At 32.0% G+C, this 22,170-nt stretch overlaps 1 protein-coding gene across 13 annotated transcripts in view; it reads left to right on the forward strand.

Annotated features, from left to right (window-relative positions):
- LOC100162634 (golgin subfamily A member 4) overlaps window positions 1-22,170 on the forward strand; it is a 37,450-nt gene that overhangs the window by 11,461 nt on the left and 3,819 nt on the right. The window contains exons 1-17 of one of the 13 annotated variants that reach the window (XM_016807191.2): window positions 6,022-6,178; window positions 7,210-7,359; window positions 7,451-7,547; window positions 8,659-8,798; window positions 9,222-9,482; window positions 10,813-10,980; window positions 12,044-12,211; window positions 12,486-13,442; window positions 13,532-13,684; window positions 13,748-13,936; window positions 14,162-14,301; window positions 14,363-16,565; window positions 16,801-17,058; window positions 17,115-17,308; window positions 17,371-17,473; window positions 18,952-19,185; window positions 20,117-20,265. In XM_016807191.2, the coding sequence (XP_016662680.1) occupies window positions 7,219-7,359; window positions 7,451-7,547; window positions 8,659-8,798; window positions 9,222-9,482; window positions 10,813-10,980; window positions 12,044-12,211; window positions 12,486-13,442; window positions 13,532-13,684; window positions 13,748-13,936; window positions 14,162-14,301; window positions 14,363-16,565; window positions 16,801-17,058; window positions 17,115-17,308; window positions 17,371-17,473; window positions 18,952-19,185; window positions 20,117-20,265 (5,555 nt within the window). In that variant the 5' untranslated portion in view covers window positions 6,022-6,178; window positions 7,210-7,218. Of the gene's footprint in view, window positions 1-6,021; window positions 6,179-7,209; window positions 7,360-7,450; window positions 7,548-7,747; window positions 7,855-8,658; window positions 8,799-9,221; window positions 9,483-10,812; window positions 10,981-12,043; window positions 12,212-12,485; window positions 13,443-13,531; window positions 13,685-13,747; window positions 13,937-14,161; window positions 14,302-14,362; window positions 16,566-16,800; window positions 17,059-17,114; window positions 17,309-17,370; window positions 17,474-18,421; window positions 18,470-18,951; window positions 19,186-20,116; window positions 20,266-22,170 lie in introns of those variants that run through there. The other 12 variants (XM_016807182.2, XM_016807183.2, XM_016807184.2 and 9 more) reach the window with 12 other exon arrangements.

Raw genomic sequence — 22,170 nt, forward strand, 5'->3', positions numbered from 1 at the left:
CCGAAACTCGCTGGTTACCAACTCGGAGCCATCAACGAATATTATATAGATACGGATACACCGCGGATTATCGTGGTCTTACATTATTATGTATTATTATTATTTTGGACCCATCGATGAGAAAGATCCTTGTCCGACATTCAGTATAGTCGTTCAACGGCCAAAATTGGGTCAAACTGAAAATAATATTATACTATAGTATACCATATATCTTGGATAAATGTACACGTACAAGAAGTGTTATATATAATATATTATTATGTACAAAGTATTTATTCGTGTGTTGAAGTCTGCTTGTTTGGGTTCGGTCCAATCGTGGCGTTTATATCGCATTGTTTTGTATTATAGTTATATATATGCACACGCACGCGTTTACTATGCTTGTCATATATGTATGTATGTGTATATATGTATAATGTACAATAATTTATGTAGTATATATTATATACTCGGCAAACGATCCACAACAGACAGACTCGTCGTCATCGGCAAAGCTCTCGAAACGCATTAAGATATATTTTTATTCTCTTTACACAATAATCGTTTTAGCGCGTGCTAAAATGTGTCGCATACTTATACGCATCATATTTTATTATATTATAATATAATATACGCTTTAACGGCATTTTAAGCTTTTTGTCGTCGGCCATAGATTATGATGGGCCTGCATAGAATCCACGTCTTGAGCTTAAATTTTATTTTTTCACGTAACGGGACAACGAACATTAACATAAGCATTGGAAACAATTGTGTACTCAATATTTTAATTTACCAAAGGGGGGGGGGGGATCCAACTCAAGCTCGTACACAGGACAAATGTTCAGGAGAGGGATGGTTATGAATGTAATAATCTTAGTTATTATTTTATAATTCGTAAATTTCTAAGTTAACGTAATACGAGTAAATTTCGGTGAAGGTTGTAATCACTGTTTTGACCCTCCAAGTTTATGCACTTAAGGATAACGTTACAAATTTCCAATATAACTACATGTTGTCGCCAATTATCCAATTATTAAATGTATAACCATGCTTAAAATTTGATACTACTTTAATATTATTGTATATTAGTTTTATAAAAAATTAATACCACTGTAATCTCTTGATAGTCACATAATACGCTTAATATCTATATGGATCATCACTTTCTAATTATAAAATGTATTATAGATAGATACCATTACCAATATTAAACTATTTAGTATTTGGAAGTCAAAAGCATTCGTTAATCGTTATTATTATATAATTAGTAATTACGATTCACTATAGGTACTGTTATGCACTGCATTTTTTCTTCTAAAATATGTTTTATTTAATTATTTACACCTATAGATTATATAGTTTATATGCATTGCAATATCATTTAGGTATCGTCTGAAAATTGAAATAATATTATTGTGTATCATACGCACGGGGATCATTGGGAGTGGCATAAAATTGCCAATTAGTTTTTTACCATAAGTGATTTTGTGACACGCACATAATTTTAGATTCATTTGCAATTGTGTCAAACCACGTGCATACTATGTACCTAAAAACTACGTATAGAATACCATAAGTCATTACTCATAACTGTGGAAACGTCACGAATAACAATTATTATTAAAATCTATATACGTTCAGTCTAAAATTGAAATAATTACAACAATTTATTATAAAAATATGAAATATGAAACTACATACTTGATGCTAACCGATATCCAGATACATATATGCAACTAAATAATAAAGTATATTATAATATTAATATTAATTCTATATGTACATATCATTTTATTCTGATTATCGTAAACGTCTGCGGGAATCGCGAATTGTTTATAACACTGCGTCCGCGGAGAAAACGGTCTTAATAAAATCACAATATGAATGCTTCGTTACAATGTCACTTATTACAATACAGTATAAGATAGTTAGGTACGACAAACAGTTCCCAACATATAATATAGAATCCGTTTATTAGGCGTCTCGGATTTTAAATGGACTCTATTTTTTATCGTATATTATAATCATTGCCCATATAATGGAATATAAATTATACATTTATTACTAATAAAGTAATATAAAGTAATATTCTTCATGTATTGTTCCTTATCGGTGTAACATTGCAATCAATACCATCCGCAATGAATGTGTAGGTACTTTTATGAAGACAGTATCTACATACTGAACCCTCCGACCACAACAAAGTAAATACCAGTATCCCAAGAGCAGTGCCTACCCATAGTTCACAAATAAAAACTAAACATTATTGTAATTTTCAACTATATACTCGTAACTTGCTTAAAAATTTAAATATGGCAAAAAAAAAAAAACAAATCACAAACACAAATAATGTTCTTACTTTTGAGTTTGATAATAGCTGGTCAATTGACTAATAATAAAACAAACATCATAAAATTGGTTCTGCTAAACGCAAATTTAAGCTTGTAAAACGAGGACTAAATATGCATCCTCCTAACGTTTTTCGTAATAATTAAGATTGTGTTATATATACTTAATACTTTTTATATTATATCCATAAAAGGATTTGTTTAATTTTGTTTTCAATGAGTTACATAGTTTTTATTATAAATACAGAAATAATTATAGCCATAAAAAATTATAATATTGTTCGTTCGTTAATGAAAATGTAGATTTGGGGTAGTTAATTAGTAGAAACCGACACAAAATAACATAACTACATATGACATATAAAGCCATGTGTACGTGAAACAATAATAAAATAATATATTACTTGAAGTGGTCTAACGTTATATTATGATGTATACGTGATACGCATAATACGTTCTCAGATTTTCTTCATGTATATTACATGTTACAATATTATATATTGCTCCAAAAGTAGAATATAAACAGAAAACTTTTTGAATTAAAACTCGGGTTGTTCATGTCGAAACGAATAAAACGGAATTCACTATTTATAAACATAAAAGAAAAATCTTTATTTCGTATACCCACTAATTGTTTTAAAATTTTTTTTGAGAAAGAGAGAGAGAGAAATATAAAGACACCGACAGAAAGACAGAGATGTGTTTAAATGATCGTAATTACACATTGATAATTCGTAGTAGCTGTACTATAATAAGTATTAAGAAATCAACAGAACCCGTGAAGAACGAAAAAATTAAAAAAGTGGGCTTGGGTGCAATCGATTTAGGTTTAGTCATAATATAGATGATAACGAAATACACATGGCACAAAACAATATATAGAAACGACATAATATTATAATATTATATACGGCATATAGTGAGTGCCCGGACAGAGAGCTAGCAACAATGGTTGTTGAAATATGGTTTTCAAAAATTAACATCTACAAGAAATATTATCAATTTTATCATTAGCAATTATTGTTTACTTTAAGTCGGGTTCATAACTTGTCACTTGTCATGGTATAATCTGCATGTCCACTCTGTGGTATCGTAGTGTGCCTCATATTATCTGCATGGTCATAGTATTCATGGTCTCGTTCACTTATATTATCATGACCCACCGAGAAATTTCCAGAATTGGGACTAACGTTTTGGACACGACATTCGAAAACGTATAGCTGTGAAGCCCACGTCTCAAAACCATAAAATCATAACCACAGCTTTAACCACTGCGGTATCCAGCGTATTCTTTCAGACGTCGTTTCGTGTATACCTATAAGATACAGGCGGGGCCCATCCATTTTTTCATTATCTACGTATACTTACAGTCGTTACAACCCGCATGGATATATATTATACTTTTATATACGCAGACTACTACAACAATACAGATACCCTGGTTTTTCGCCTCGTCCCCGTCGAGTATGATCATTATTTAATATTATATTATTCGATGGGGGCGAAACGTCACGCATATACAATTATTATATAGGAATCGCTTTGAAAATCCCCGCGAGGCCGCACACCGGCAACAACGGTTGGTTGACGGCAGCGGAAGCTGTGCCATAAATTAACCAGACGCGTATTAATAGGCAATTAACGGGGACTCGTATACAAACAAAAACAGGACGAAGGTACGGCCACTTCGACCCCTAATTTTGACGGTTTGACTTCTAATTTGATGTATTCACCGAGTGTGTGTGTGTGTGTGTGTGTGTGTGTGTGCGCGCGCGTTGTTAGTTAACTCCGTTTTTCGAACGACAGAACTAGGGTATACAAGCGATTAAGCAGAGGAATATAATAATATTATATTATAAAAAGCAGTTCTCGTGACAAAATTATTTAGTCGCGGTCGTCTGTTGGACACCACTTCGGACGAGACGAGTGTGAGACTACCTACAGATTTGATGGTTTTCCGGGTCGTCCGTTGTAGATATTAATATATAGAAGACTCCGACTTGGGTGCGGAAAAACTACATCCGGACTTGCATCGATTTGGGGAAGAGGTGCAGACACGATTTCGACGGTCATTATCGCTGTATGCACGCCGTCGCGGCGTAGAGCCAATATTTAGGACGTATAAACGAGAATAATCGTGTGCGCATCGATACAATATAGAAGACTCGGACTTGGGTGCGGAAAAACTACATCCGGACTTGCATCGATTTGGGGAAGAGGTGCAGACACGATTTCGACGGTCATTATCACTGCATGTACGCCGTCGCGGCGTAGAGCCAATGTTTAAGACGTATACGTTTATATATAAACGAGAATAATCGTATGCGCATCGTAATGTAATGTACCTATATATATATACGTACGCGCACGCAGTCTGCGTTTGTCGTTTACATTTTTCTCTCCTCCGAGTGGTATAGATTTTTTTTTTATCGTTTTTCTTTTGACCCGGTTCCGTGCGACTCGCAAATTTTATTATATGGCGTACACATGGCGCGGAGAAAAAAAAACAAGAACGAAATAATAAAACCGTCGAGAAAACATCGCATCCGTCCGAATTTGGGAAGACGTTTGCGCGAATAAAACGTCCAGAACTCGGGCGTTTCCATACACAGGGTTCGTGAGTGGTTTAGGGGGGAGGAGGGGGTGTACTGTTATACGCGCATACGATTGAACATAAACACATGTCAAAATGTCAAATCGCACTTAACGTGTACTCTTTATTCTACGTGTGGCTTGTTGACACAATATTATAAAAGTTAATTTTTTTATTCGGCGTTATTTCTCGCTCCGCCGCCCCCGCTCACAACCGCACAACTGTCAACAGCTACCCCTCCCATCCCCCCCCCACAAATCGATCCGTAATAATTTGTTCGGACACACGCCTGCACACTGAAATTAATAATATAAGGAACGATACATAAAGAAGAATAATTAATAGACGCGCCCGAATACGCGAGGATGGGCCCATTAATAACCAAGCAATTATTATTTTAACTGCAGACAAGACGCGTCTAGTTTATTATTATTGTATACTACGTTGTTAGTCGTTATTAGAGAGCTATGATGGATTTATATGCGACATAAAATATCCTTTTCGTTTTGTTAAAACCTAACCTATGCTAAAATATGCAATATAAATAGGTATATGAACAATGAACCTACCAGGTAGGTATAATTATTTCATTAAGTGGCAGAGAAGCTTCTTATAATATTTTAAAACAAATAAAGTCACTGCTGTTAATGCGTAAGCTAAATTATTTGTATTAGTCTTACCTACTTTTAAATACATTCATATCATTCTTAAACTTTTTCCGTTAAATAAAAAATCACTTATTTCATGAAATTAAAACGAAGAGCGTAATTCACAATACTTTAGCTTGAACATACCATATAAAATATGCATTTATCGTGTGTTTGTAGTTAAAATATAAAATAATATATAGGTATACATTATGCTCTTAAAATGTGCAAAATTAAAATAGATCACGAGAATCAATGTGGGTAAAATTTAAATACTTCGTTTGACACGACTAACCAAATGTTTTGTGTAAAGGACACGGTACAAAAAAACGTATCAATATGCATGTAGAAATCGTAGCCCTTTTATTATATTAATTTATTATAATATTATATACGCGTACGCCGACGATAGAGGAGGGGAAACATCGCAGCGTTGTCGTCTCACCGTTTAATATACATTCGCAAACCGAACGATGACGATAACATGATATTTTACTGTGATATAAATTGTATACCATAATAATTATTGCGAGTACGGGAAATACTTGTTGCGATTTTCATAATATTGTTCGTTTTTTCGCGATGGGCGCCCGAGACTTCTCTGCACGACGGTGAGTGATATAGTATAATATTATATGATATCGTAATATTATTATCGTCGGGCGTGTCTTATTAAGTCCATAATAATAATAAAATAATATATTATAAAAACGTCGTATTCGTTTCGATCGTGCGCGCATATGCTGTTTCCTGTATATAGTGATTATTTCACGATACCGCGGGAGACTCTCGTGCAAATATTATAATTATATTATTATTGTCTCCTTGAACTTTTCTCCGGTCAAACGCGCGAACAATGTGAAATTAAAAATAAAACAATTATTAGTCTTCTGCTGCACGGTAGTGTGCAGTAATAGCTATACGTAACAAATTAGTTAAGTGCGTCCGAGCCGAATTAGTTCTCACACACACTGCGTCTCCTCTGCCGACTCGGTCGAGCGTGATATCATCATGTTACGATCATTATATTATAAAAATTATGATATTCTTCCTATAAGCTATATAAAACGTCGTTTGTGCAATAAAGGCACGTGTTGTACCAGGACGTTTTGCATTCCGACGAAAAAAATGCTCAGACAATATACCTATTTTTGTACCTATAATCGCGTTGGAGACGAAATTGTCGCCGGTAAATGGTGCGACTCACTATTATGGTATAATAATGGCTTGCCGAGCACGGGTAGTAAAAGTCTTATAAACACAAAGTACCGCAACCGTGGTCTAAAATCCGGATTGCCGCCATAGCAATTATAAAACTGTATACCGGGGATTACGCGTCACGTAAATCGGATTAGACGTCCATTGAAAGTGTGTTATATCGGCAAGAAAACGGCTGTATATAATATTTAGCTACTTAATACAAACGTTCAGAGAAGGTCGGTCGGGCATAGTTTCCTTATAAAATTAGATGATAATTATTTTATAAACAACCGCGAGCGTTTATGTGTTCCGCTCAAGTAACTAACACGCGCGGTACAACAGTCCATAGAAGTGCACTGATGATAATTAATAATAATTATACTTCAAATATTGATATCGTACGGCGACCACTTTAACATACTCTTTTTACTTGTTGTTTTAGAAACAATCGATGTTGGTGCGTCAACTGGAAGAAGAGCTGAGAATGCGAATGCGGGGGCCAAATATGGAACTAACGCAGCAAGTAGAATTGCTGTTGAACGAAAACGACCACTTGACCCGAGAAGTGGCCATCCTCAGAGAGACTATTAAGGTACCTATACATAAACACGGAATACAACCCTTTTTGTTGTCCGGACAACGGCGACCAGTAACCGTGTAATGATATTAATTTCGGTCTACAGGAATTAGAGCTCAGGATAGAGACGCAAAAGCAAACCTTACAGTCTAGAGACGATAGTATAAAGAAGCTTTTGGATATGCTCCAGAACAAAGGCGTTGGTGAGTAGTAATATTATGTTGTATGCATTACCGTGTTGTTAAGACTGTTCACCTGAAAACAGCTCAACGCCCAAAAAAAAAAAAAAATTGTGATAATAATAACAACACAACATAAATATGGCACTTGATATTTTTATTCTTTTTTTTTTTTTAAACAAATAAAACATTTAACGGCAAAATGTAAGATGCGTTTGTTTTAGCAGGCAAGGAGGAGGAGAGACAGTTATTTCAGCAAATGCAGTTGATGGCACAAAAGCAGGTCGTTTCAAACGTTCGCAATCAGAACTTTCAGTTAACAGCCAATTCAGTGTGTTTTGCCTTGTTGTATCTTCTCATAAAAAAATATTCTCTCTTTTTCTCTCTTAAGCACACCAGACACATATATACACACATGCACTACTTCCAGAATTATGATATAGTATATGCCACACGAAACGCCTATTATATTCAATTATTACTTAAATAATAATTTACCAAGCTTGCTGCAGTTGTGTTAATAGACGTTTTATTTATTTTTATGTTGTTGTTGTAATGTTCGCTGTACGTTGATTTGTTCGGACCGGTTGGCAACTCTAATATGGTTTTCATTAATGCATAATAATAATATGTACGTACTTATTGTTTGTAATTATTTTATTCACACGATGAGACTAAGACGGGACAACTTAGGCCTCCAAGGTCTAACGCACTGAATCGGTTTAATTAATGTATAGGTATGAAAGAAGTTGTTTATAACAATATTTTATTGTGGACAAAAACATACGCTTACGTTTTTTTCCGAAGGAACTGTGCCAAAATGTTTTGCGTCTTAATGTCTCGTCTCTCCTGCTTCACTTATCTCAAATCAAAAAAAAAAAAAATATGTCATCATTATACAATATATTGTGATAACATTATCATAACATTTAGAGTTACCAGCCCAAGAACTCGTAGTAGTATCGCACTATAAACGCATTTTATAATTATTTTTATTTTATAAAAACACCCCTCCAAGACAAATTACCAACCTCGACGTAGTTATTATTATTATTATTATTATTTTTTTTTTTTATTATTTTTTTTTAGTGTGTAATTCGATGGCTTTATATGTAATTGCTTTGGATGTTTGTAGGTGGTAAAGTGGTAGAGGCGATTGAATTAGAGGCCCGTCAAGTTGATTTAGAGGCACGACTGTTAGAGAGTGAAAACCTTGTCCACCACTTCCAGTCTGTTATCAGGAATCGGGATCAGGAACTCAACAGTACGAAGCGCGTGAGTACACACACAGAAACACACTCACACTGCAAAAAAAAAAAAAATAAAAAAAACAACCCAAACGTACAAATGACTACGAATACCTTCGAGAAATTGTTTTCAATTTGTCGTATAGTTTTTTTTTTTTTTTTGTAAGAATAAATTGATTCTTATTGGGTCTTGCATGCCGGACCGTGTTTCGTAAATGGGCTCCTGTTCTCGATACCAGTCACCTACCACAATATACATCCCTCCGGTAATGGTGGTCTCTTCCGTCCAACAGTCCGAGGACTTGCATGAGGACACTTGAAATGGACATTTGTTTTTTTTTTTTTTTTGATAGGGGCGAATGGTGGCTAGACACTCCTATGTATACCCACTCTAAGCCAAAACCCTTTTTTGTGAAACACGTGTTTTTTTGTTTGTGATTCGACCAAGCAGGACCTAAAGGCCACCAATGACAATCTAAAAGCTCTGCAAATGGAGTTAGAAAAAGCGTACCAGACACAAAACGTGGGGGTGGCTTCCAGTGGCACGCTGACGGCTATTTTGGAGACAAAGGATGCTCGCATAGCGACATTGGAAAAAGAAGTCGGTCTCCTTGAACAGGAACTGGATAGGATGCGACTGTACGCCGGGTCACCAGGCCACGCGCTAGACAGGAGCGTTCAGTTCGCGGCAGCGCCAGCGTTCAAGCATCAAGTGAGTAGCCAACGGACTGACCGCATGTGACTTCGGCGGACATCTCTTGACCCTGCTTGTTTTTCACCATTTGTATGTCATGCACTTTTCAACTTCTTGGTTCATCTGCAATATAATGTGACGATCTTGGTTTGAAACTTTGAGCTATTTTTATCTTTTCAAACCACCCTTGGAATGCTTTTTGGACTTGAGATGTTGTGTTCCTCCTATCAAAACCACAGTCACCGATGATTAAAAAAAACGTGTACGGTGTATAATAACGGGTGGGTATAGCAGGATAGGTGACTTTAACTATAAACAGACTGGATAACGATAACATTTATTATTTGTAAAGCACATGAGTAGATTTAGATTGTTGCTTCTTTATTAACGTGCTACACCTCATCGCGTAAAAGGTAAGAACAATCTAATAATAATAGTAACAATACCTAATGTTTTTTTCAAAAAAATCGAATCGTAGATGAAATTGTGTACCTAAATATAATATGATATACCAGGAACTTAGAACAATAGCTATTTTACATTATTATTCATAAAGACATAAATTATCAATAGGTAATATAAATCGAATAAACTCATTTACTATGAAATGTTATTCATAATTAATAAACAAATATAGATTATTTTATTACTTTTTGATAACTTATATCAATACCTAATTATTTTTGTTTTAAACAGTACATTAAAAAAAAAGTATATAGCATTTGAACTCCGACTTATCATTGAGATTTAAATGATAATAATATAAATAGTAATAACTTAAAAATAGCTAAAAATAAATATTTCCCAAAAAGTAATAACTGTTACCTGTTATTATATTTGCATTTTATTTGGATACACAGTTGGGTAAAATAATATAGGTATTAATTTATTATTTTTAACAATATATTTGAAATTTATTTATTCTTAAGAACAGAATAGAAAAATACAATAATCCTGTTAACAAAATAATCATGTATAAATAACGTGTAGGTAATTATTTTCTTAGAATAAAATCATATTCATAACATTATAATATAAGACAATATTCACGTTAAAAACAATCTATACCATTATCAAAAGCATGTTAGATAACCTGACCTTTCATAACATGATGTATTTAAAATTCACTCAATTTTTATTTAGTATCCATGCATGATTATAATGAATAAAACATTTTCATCGATGTTCACATCCTGAAGTCATTACCATAATAATACTTTAATAGCAATTCCCTGTATAAATGGTGTGTGCTAAAACAATATATTATCTAATGCGTTCATTTGAGTGACATTGAGAGGATATGACAGCCCGCTGTAGTTGCATAATGTGATATTGGTATCGTGTACAGTTAGAAGAGTTCCGGTCGGAAATCCAAAGACGTGATCAAGAGATTGTGGCAATGAGTGCCAAAATGAAAACTTTGGAAGAACAACACACCGACTACCAGAGACATATTGGAGTGCTGAAAGAGTCCTTGAGTGCAAAGGAAGAACATTACACAATGTTACAAGCGGACGTAAGTGTTATACAATCAATTTTTCATTTGGGTTATTTTCCAAATGCATACTAAGCTGCTATAGCGTAAAGTGAAATGGAAGAAATAAACCAAAAACTATTTAAGTATATTTATAAGGTAAACAGGGCGTTTAGAACTACACACAGCATCACGTTTTACATAATATCCAGGGATATCCATATTTATTAACTATACAACTTTAGGTATTTCATATTACATTTTTTAATAGTTAAAATACTTTTTTTTTATATTTCTAAGTACCTATTTGTTATATAAATGTATATCTACTTTCTATATTATTATAATTTATTCTTGTCTCACTGTAATTAAAAACTGGAAGAACTTTTGATTTACAAACTATGTAATTTATGTGTTTTATTTCAATTACTATACAAAGTATTTAAAAGTATCAAAATATATTCAATATCAAAAATAATACTAAAGTTCATTATTGATTAATAATCAATTGAAAAAATATAGAACTATACAGATCGTATAGGTATTCTCAATATTACAGTTCTGAACTTAACATAATATTATAAAATATCGATAGGAACAAATAAATGTTTTTCTTAATTTGTTATTACTATGAGTATGAATAAGAATAATGTAAAAAACATTAAGATATATTAGCTATTAAACAATGTAAGAAAAAAAAATAATACCTAAATTTTAAATATTATGAAAAATTAGTAACTTTTATAATGGATTATTTTGTATATTTTCAATGTCGTTGCAGTTTTTTCTATTTTATTTTAATCTGAATTTGTAATGGTTTTATTTTTTATGCATGATTGTACTTCTCTATTTCTATCTCTGTTTACTTCTCATACAATTTTTATAGCACTGTGCAAAATTATTATATTATTAAAGTTACAACACAAAACAATATTACGACAAGCAATACTATAGTCGTTTTAGAGTATATTATAATATCATGGTAGGAATTAGACTAAAAATTCCACTAAATGAAATTATTTTTGCATAAACGATATTTTTGTAGGTTTCAGAGATAAATTTGTTCATTGAATGTGTTTATAATTACATTATTTAAATTTAACAGGTTGAAGAATTACGTTCACGACTCGAAGAAAAAAACCGTATAATTGAAAAAAAAACACAAACTGCTTTGCAAGCTACTCAAGAAAAAAATAGAGTGACAAACGAAATCAACGAGCTCAAGGATCACGTGGATATTAAGGATAGAAAAATTAACGTCTTGCAAAGAAAAGTATATATAATTTTATATTTTATTTATTATGCATTCTGTATTCATTTTGAAGTATAATTTGTATTTAGTTATCACAAATCAGTAAAAGTTTTATTATTTGTTGTATGTATTTTTTTATTATTTCTTCATTATTAGTTCTTCATTACATAGTAAAGTGCAAAGTTTTATTTTGTTCGGCTTATTATTTTCACCACAGTATTATTGTAAGTAGATTTGATAAAACGCTTACTGTTACTACAATGACTCAAAATTATGTTTGTATCGAATATTTTAGATTGAAAATTTAGAAGACTTATTGAAAGAAAAAGACAACCAAGTGGAAATGGCTAGAACAAGACTAGCGTCACTTCAAGCACATCAATGCTCATCTGAAGGTGCGGTTACAAGTTTAGAAGAGGCGATAGGTGATAAAGAGAAACAAATGAACCAATTACGAGAGCAAAGAGATCGAGCTGAACAAGACAGACAGGAAGAAAGAGACTTACATGAAAGGGATATCGCTGATTTCAAATTAAAACTGCATGCACTAGAAAGCGAAGTCGAAAAGATCCACACTCGATTAAATAGAGCAAATTCTGAAAAAAATCGTTTGGAAGAACGGTTGGAACAATCACAGAGCGAACTTGGAAAATCAAAGGCTGAATTAGAAAAAGCGTCAAGTGAAGTGAATAGAAGTGGAGCGGATTGGGAGTATACGAGACAGAAATTCGCCAGATTAGAACTCGAAAATGCCCAGCTACGGCAAGATTTAGAATTATCACAGACGACATTCGGTAGAAGTACGCTGACCAAATCACAAGAAATGGACAGAGTACAAGACAGAGCTGATAAAGCGCTTGCAGATTTGAGAGCGGCACAAGCTGACCTCCGCATAACTCGAGCAGATAATGATAAGCTATTGGGTGAAATCAAGGCGTTACAAGAAAAACATGAGGTGTCTCAAGGTGAGATATATAGGTTAGTAACAAAACTAGAAAAGTCCCAAGGTGATATTAATAATGTCAAGGACGAATACGAGCGTAATCAATCAAGTGTAACTAGAATCCTCGCCGAAAGAGAAAAGGCTTTGGTAGAGTTAGAAAAAACTAAAGAAGAGTTGGAACGGTCTCAGAGCACACTAGGCAAAGCACAACTTCAGCAAGAAAAATTACAAATGATGTTAGACGATGCACAAAGAGAAACCGATCGAGTGCAAGATACGTTAAATAAGACTACGAGTGAACTCAGAAAGGTAATCTGAAATATACATACAATAATGATTTTTTTTTTTTTTTTAATATTCTATATGTAAATAAATTTATGTTTTTATATTATATCTAGTGGCATATTGAAAAGGAACAAAATACGTTTGAGCTTACTAATGTTCAAACACAATTAGACAAAGCACTTGGACAAGCTGCACGTCTACAAAAAGACAAGGAAGCTATTCAAATAGAGTTCGAAAACTTAAAGGCTAAATATGAAATAAGCCAAGTAAATGCTAGTAAATTAAATAAATATATTATACCAATATATAATATTGTTTTATTGTTTTAGTCAATGGTAGCCAGACTGCAAAAAGAGAAAAATCAATTGTTAGACGACAGTGAGAAAAATAAAAATGACGCTGATCTATTCCATTCACAAATAATGAAATATCAAAGAGAAAAAGAAAAAATCCAAGCTGAACTTGATCTCACTGAAGAAAGATTTGAGAAGGCACAATCGATGTTTAAAAAAACACAGGTACAATTTAAGTACTATTTAAGCAATAAATATTTTAACAATATTTTCAGATATTTTACATCAATTTTTAAATTATTGATTAGATCTAAGACATATGTAATCCTGATTTAAGTCAAATTATTTCACATACCAGTAAATTAAAAATTGATTTATTCTGAATTTTATTTTATAATGGCTATTGTTATCATCAACTCTTCATATTTGTATTTTATTTTATATTTACAGCTTGAGAAGGAAGATGCTATAAACGAAGTTGATTTGCAAAAGGAAAAAATAGAAAAATGTCAGAAAGCAATGTACGAAGCAGTACAAGATAAAAATGCTGCTAAAGATGAGTTGGATAGAGTTATGGAGAAATACGATAGGTAACAATTTTACAGTATAAATATAACAAATAATACTATTTTCAATTTTTTTTTTCATTAGATTACAAAATGAACTATATCAAGTCAAGAAATCTTTAGAAACTGTTGAGAATGAAAGAGATGATGTTAAATTAGAAATGGAAAAATTACAACTACATGCTATGAAAGCCAGGGATGATCAAAGAAAATCTAAATCCGAAATTCAAGAGCTACAGGAATCATATGACAGGCTAATAATACAGTTGGAAAGGACTAAAGACGTAGAAGATAAATTTAAAGACGAAAAAGATCACCTAATGGATAACTTGGACATGATGAAAGAACGGTGTGACAAATTGCAAATGGACGTAAGAAGACTGTCAGCAGAAAGAGATAAACTACAGACAGAAGCTATGAATAATGCATACGAAATGGAAAGAGCTCACTCCCAAGTTTCTAAAACACAAGTGTTGCTCGAAGACCAACAGAAAGATGTAAATAAGCTTTCAATTGAACTGGAAAAAATATCTGAGAAATATAACAAACTAATGATTGAGTACAAAAAGTCACAATCGGATATTGAGTTATATAAAACACAGGCGTCTACATTTAGAGATGAAGCAGAAAGATATTCAGTTAGACAACAAGAAAGAATGAAAGAAGAATTGGAGGTGTTTAGAACTAAATATACTCAAGAAATGGAAAAATCAGAGAAACTTCAGTCAACGTGTAAGAAATTAGAAGATAAAATGCATGATATAAATATGGAATTGGAAAAGAGTAAATCAGAATATGCTAAATTTAAAAAAGAAAATGAAAAGCTTATATTGGATCATGAAAAGTTACAAATGAAATGTGACAAACTAGTAACGGATAATGACAAATTAAGAATAGAAATTGCTACGGTTGGGGAGCAAAATAGTTTTGATCTAGAAAGAACTAAAGATCGTTATGCAAAAACAAAACAGTCACAAGAAAAAACTGAAATGGAACTTTATAGAACTCAGATGGATGTAGATAAACTAAAGAAGGAAAATGAGAAATTGAAAACAGATTTAGTTCGAGTTGAAGCGGAATTATTACAATTCAAACCTGAAAGAGATTACGATAGGTTTATGAGAGATAAACCAGTGTTAGGAAGGTCACAAAGTACATGCAAAGACTTTGGAGATTTCGACCGCACCATGTCTGAAGATCGATTGCGAGACCGCCTTGAACAAAGTCAAGCAAAATGTCACAGGATATCTGAAGAAAAATTAAAATTAGAAACTGAGCTACATCAAGTCAAACGAGCACTAGAACAACAGCAAATGTCTTTATCAAATTCTGAACATCACGTAAAAGAAAATATTGTTAAGGTCCAGCAAGATTTGAATCAAGCGCTAAGAGAAAAAGAAATTCTCAAGGAAAAACTAGAAATTAAAGAAAAACAGTTGCAGGAATGGAAATCACGACTGGATAGCTCTAGTATCATACTAACAGAGAGAGAAGAACTGCTGAAACAGATGAAGAATAGTGAGAGGCGTTTGGAAGAGTCACAAAAACAATTGTCCAAACTTGACGTGGATTTGAAAAAAGTAACTTCTGAAAGAGATGAGCTAATAAACATGTTAAAGAAGTCTCAGTCGGTGTTGTTGCAATGCCAAGACAAGTTGCAAACTTCCGAAAGAAGTTTGGAAATAGAAAAGGATGAAGTTAAACGATTAAAGGCTGAGCTCAGAAACCTAGACACGAGTGCCAAACAGAACAACGAGCAAGATTCTTCTCGTTTAAGAGATCTGATAAGAACTAAGGATAAAGAGTTGGATACTTGTAGGCAAAACTTAGCAGTCAAAGAACAAGAAACAAAAACTCTTCAGCAGGCAATACAACAAATGCAAGTGGCGTTAAGAGAACGGGACCAGGGTGTGGACAGTGAAAGAACTAATTTACAGAAATCTATGGATGCGCAACGAATCATGACTGAAGAGCTCCAAAAGAAACTACAGTCAGCACAACAACAGATAAACAGTAAGGAAGCTTCTATTGTCGAGCTTAAAAAACAATTGCAAGCCCTTCAGACTGAGAACAAACGGAAAATGGACGAATATACTTCTAAAGTTGCCACGTTAGAAAAACAACTTCAGATATCAGCGACGTCGAATGACAATGCCTTGAAAGAAGATGTGAGAAAACTCTTGGACGAACTAGATCATACTCAGAGTGAGCTCAAAAACCTTGCTTTAGAAAAAGATAAAGTGTCACATCAAAATCAACAAATTCGAAACGAACTTGAAAAGAAGCAGGTTGGCCAATTGGTTTATATCCACCTTGTACTATTATTTCCATTCAAATCATACAATATTATTATTTATTAATAAATAAATTATTATTATTTGAATGTACCAATCTATTATTATTATTATTATTATTTTAATAAACTTTTTATAATTTTTCGTTGTTATTTTTTTTTTGTTATTGCTATTTTATATTTTATAACTGCATACCTATTAATTTATTTTTTTATTTATTTTTTATTAGCTTGAATTACAAGAAGCTCAGAAAAAAGCACATGTAATAGCATCGAAATCAAATGAAGAAACAAACTCGTTAAAAGCACAACTAGAGGAACAAAAAAGACAATTAGAGGCACAACGTCGACAGCTTGAAGAACTTAGAAAAAGTGTCGATGGAAGGTCGAGACAGTTGGAAGAAAAAGAAAAACACGTGGCGGAATTGGACGCCAAGTTAAAAAAACGAAAAGAAAATTTGGATCTCCTGGAGTCCCAAATAAACAAAGTAAGTTGTGATACCGTCTCAAGGTGATTTTTAATATTAAAATTACAATGTTTCAGGGCAAGTCGCAAGCCGGTGACAGTGATGTAATCAAAAGACTGCAAAGCCAGATTGAAAGCTTACAAAAAGAATTGGAAAAATCCAAGGATGAGGCAAGTAGATCGCAGACAGACATGGAAAGACTGCTACAAGTAGTACAAATGGGTCAAGAAGAACAAAATGCGAAAGAGAAACAAATCAGAGAATTGCAAGAGTACGTACACAACATGAATTTTAATTTCAAGTTCATGTTTAAATGTATTAAAATATTTTTAGAGCTTTGAAAAATGCACAACCTAAGATGAGAGTGCCACATCCATCATCTCAGCAGCAGCAGCAACAGTCACACCCTTCGAGACAGCCGAAAAAAGACGATGAGGTAACGTCGAATAAACTAATTTGAAAACGACGCCTTTAATATAAGCTGATGAGCCAAAATATAATATACGCTTTTACTAACAAAATGGCCATCAGTCTTGAGTTTATTACGACACATTATTATTTAAATAACAATTAACGAAATTGAAAACTTTTTAAGATTTCATCTAATTTACTAATTAAAAGTAAACGGTTATTATAATATTATTAACCATGGTATTTTTATTTAATTTTAAAATAAAGTAAGAACTAAATTATAAATTTTTTCTTAAATTGTAATTTTGGTACAGAATAATATTAATAGAAACTATTTATTTTAAATAAATAGAACTTTATACGAGACTTAAGACCATGTACAATACATAATCATTTCATTTATATCCCATATAATATAAACTAACAAATAAAAGTATAAAATATATGTGTTAACAAGTTTGTTATGTACTGCAGTAAGAAGTTATATTAAGGAAATCAAAACTTTGTTTTTCGAACTTATTTTTACATTGAAATAATTTGCTTATAAAAATGAATAAAGCAGCAGTCATAAGAACATAATTAATTATTTCAAATATAAACCATTCTAAAACACTGTATAAAAAAAAATACCTACTCACACATTTTAAAGTGCCTAAAATATAATTATTTCAAAATACCATTAAAACTTTATTTATTTTTCTTATTTGTTTTAAAAAATTAATAATAATTAAATATAAAAACACAAATAACATACATAAAACGTAGAAGTAAACGGTGCATATTATTATATCCTAAATATGCTCACAGAATCAAATTTTAACTACAATAAATCGTATGGCGTCGTTTTCTGATAATTTGTATATTTAATCATAATATGACAACTGTACTAACCCAAAATTATTTATCTTACCTTTCCTTAATCTTTCCACTTGTTTTATTTTATTTTTTGTTTTATTTATTTTTACTTACACAGCCTGGCCCTGCAACCTTTTTGAAAGGACTATTCCAATAACCAAAGAAAAAAAAACAAATAATTATTTTTTTAATTTGTTTTATTTTTTACTTAAATCATATCTCATTATAAGACTTATTTCAATTACAAAAAGTAAACCGTTTGTGCTGTCACAATTTAGTTAAGTTTGAAAAAAACTAATTTATTTATTTACTATTATTGAATAATTGTTTTCGTTTCATATTATTTATATTTTTTTGTTTTTATTTTTATTTTTATCACAAAAATTGTACATACATAAATATTACCTCGTTGAATTCGCTACTGCGATTTTAATATTAAACTAATTTCATATTTAATTATATTATAATATTATAATAATGTAAATATTTATCAATTCCAAAGGAAAGAAAGTGTTATAATCCGGTAAATTGTTTTTAGAAGAAGGGCCAGCTGTTGAACTCTTATTTTTGTAGTTACCATTGTTTTGTTTTTCTATATTATTTATTTTTTGTTATTATTACTCCATCCCCGTACGTCCGTTCCCGTAGAATATAGACCTACCAGAGGACGTCGGAACGCTAATCGGCAACGTCGAACATGTTAAATGCGAACTAGAACGGAAATTTACAGAAGAACTGGAAGATTTGCTGGACGTAATACAGCTTAAAAACGATCACATCGAAGAACTTCAGGAGGCGCTAAAAGAGAGCGTAACGATCATATCGGAACGCGAGGATGACTTGTTCCAAGAGCAGATCAAACGAAAGGACATTCAGGATCAGGTATTAACTACCACAGATTATAACTGACAACCACGAAACGGTCAATTTATAATAATATAAAAAAATAGGCTTGTTTTTTTAAGGGACATGTTGTTTTTTTTTCTCAATTTTCTGATCGCTTAAAATAATTATTTTTGTCAGACATACGATTTAGAAAATCGAGAAAAATTTATAAACATTTAAACAATATTATTATATAAAATATAATAAATGATGAAGTGGGTTTATCTACTAAATAAATATTAGATGTTATAATATATTATGATGATCTATAAGTTATAACATATAATATAATGATCCATCTATATAAATTTGAAAATGAGATCTTTGATGCTTATACTATCGAGAACCAATAACCACTCATTCGATAGTCATGCGGTTTGTTTTAAATAATAAAGTATATTGCAGAGGAGGTTTTATTATTTTTCAACACTTCTAGGTAACTAAAGGGTAGGTTTGCTACACGTGCATTTTTTTTCAGCTCCCAAAAAACCGATATTATTTTTGTTTATTTAAATGGTTGCCATTGGTTACATATTACATTACCTACTATTATAATTAGGTATACAATACTTAGGTACACTATACATACTTTTAAAAACTAATTCCTGACACAAAAAACGTTGGGCAGGGCAGCTTATATACTATATGTGTGTGTGTATGTTTAGTTGCCTATAACGAAATGTTTTATGGTGTACAAATTATTGTCGTATATAAGATGAAAACAAACATTTGATATTATAATATAATATTATACTTTTGTTAAGTTTAATAAAATATTTTTATTTAATTTTCTCTTACGAATTTAAACTAGCGCAATGACACTTTGTTTTTAAAAGAAAATATTGTTTAATGACGATTGTCTTTATATAACAATTATAATATGTTAAAAAGATTTAGACGAATATTAATGACTGTTCGTCTTAAACAGGTCTGTGGACTGGAAGAGCGATTGTCTTTGGCAGAAAACCAATGCAAAAATTGTCGTGGGCTGTACAAGAGACTGGAGGCGTTAGAAGAACAGCTATTCAGTCTTCAGTCTGAAAGGCGAAAGAAACTTCAAGAGTTATCACAATTAAGGTACCTAATCGAGTAAAACAAAAAAATATTTGTCCCCAATATTCTAACCCACATATTAAGACAATCTGCAAAACGAATATTAAATTTGTACCTTGTTTGAAATAAATATTTAACTATTTAAGTATAAAAAATAGTCTAAAAATATTAAATTAATAAAAGCATTGGAATTTATTTGGGCCAATATAAAATGGTCTGCTTTTACTGCAACCTTTATTTTATCTCGCTCATTAATTATGAACTTTGTTAAGTAGTAGATTATGAAAAACAAATCGTATTTCTGTTTCAAATATGTATGGTTAAAAAACGGATATTAAAAATATTATGTTTATCTAACGGTTCCATAAAAATTAATTCGCCCGATTATATTAGTTCAAAAGTCAGCATTTCAATGCACTCTCATTACAAAATAGAATATATTTTTGGTACCATTCCGCAGAAAAACGATTAGTTTAAAGTTTAAGCTTGCTGTACAGTGGTTTAGGGTGCGGTTCGGTCATAACTCATAATATTCAAGTTGGTTATTGTTATTATTATTATTTTAAAAACATATTTTACCAATGAAATCCGATACTCGTGGCACTCAAACACATGCATGATAGTATAATGAAAATAGTCTGGTACCAACCTACCGCATTGATCCATGATAGGAAATATTCGGGGGAGGTTTCATTTTTTTTGTAACAAATTGTATAAAAACAATATGGTACATTATAAATAATATATGTATAATGTATATATGATAATTAACATTATATGTTAAAAAGCATATGAATTCATTTAGATAAATTTGAACATTTTTTAATATTACTATTGATACAAAGCGCTTACTCCCAGTCAACACCACACATTAGTTATTTTCTTAAACTTTTTTTATAAACAGTAATGTAAAATGTTATTGTTTTGTTTTATTCGATGTAAATTTCACAACACTAATATAACTGATAAAATTACAAATACGAAAAAAATAACCCACAGTTCAACTAACAAAATTTTGAAATGGGTTGCCGAATGTCGATATAGGTAGTCACGACTGATGCAAATATTATTATAATATACCAAGGGTGGCCACAACGATGCTTGCGAGCAACATGTGCCTCTCGAGTCAGTTGTTTAATAAAATGTAATATTATAATATTATAATATTATTTAATATTTGACATTTAATGTTCCCTTCATTTATTATAAAATAAAAATGTGTCTTCATTATATAAACATCTCTTAACAATGTGGCTCGCTTCAAATTAGCTTCATAAATTGTTGGCTCCCAAGACTAGTAGCCACCCCTGTTGTATACCTATCAATAAAACAAAAATGAGAACGATGAAATTAACGTGGTACGACGTATGATTTGAAACTGTAATCCGTCCGGTAAACAATATTATATCGACGTTCAAAAATCTTTGAATTTTAAAACATCCGGTACTTAGAACAGTAGAACACTCGGAGCGCTTGGTTGGTAGGTATGGGTGGTACCTACCTACATCATATTATATAGATCTGAGTCAATAGTCTTTGACGATTCCGCTTATAGTCGTGGTGTGACTGTGCAACACACTTATCAGGGCGACGACGTTATCGTCACCTTATCGGTAAATCATAGAAAAAAAGAAAAAGAGAAATAACGTAAGTTGGACGTAGGGTGACGGAATGTCCGGAATATTCTGTAACCATGACCCTTTGCCATTGTTCGGCGGCCATGTATCTCCAACGATCGCGTGCGGCGGCGCGACAATAGAGTGTTATAATAATAATAATAATAATAATAATAATAATAATAGGTAATATATAGTCGCCGAACGTACTTACTACGTACTGCTACAATGCCCACGTAGTTGTTTATTAGAAATAATGCAACTCGGCCAAATACATATGGACGGCACGGCGGTAGACCTTGCAGACGACGAA

Source organism: Acyrthosiphon pisum, chromosome A1, assembly GCF_005508785.2.
Source record: "Acyrthosiphon pisum isolate AL4f chromosome A1, pea_aphid_22Mar2018_4r6ur, whole genome shotgun sequence".
In the NCBI taxonomy this organism is placed as follows: domain Eukaryota; kingdom Metazoa; phylum Arthropoda; class Insecta; order Hemiptera; family Aphididae; genus Acyrthosiphon; species Acyrthosiphon pisum.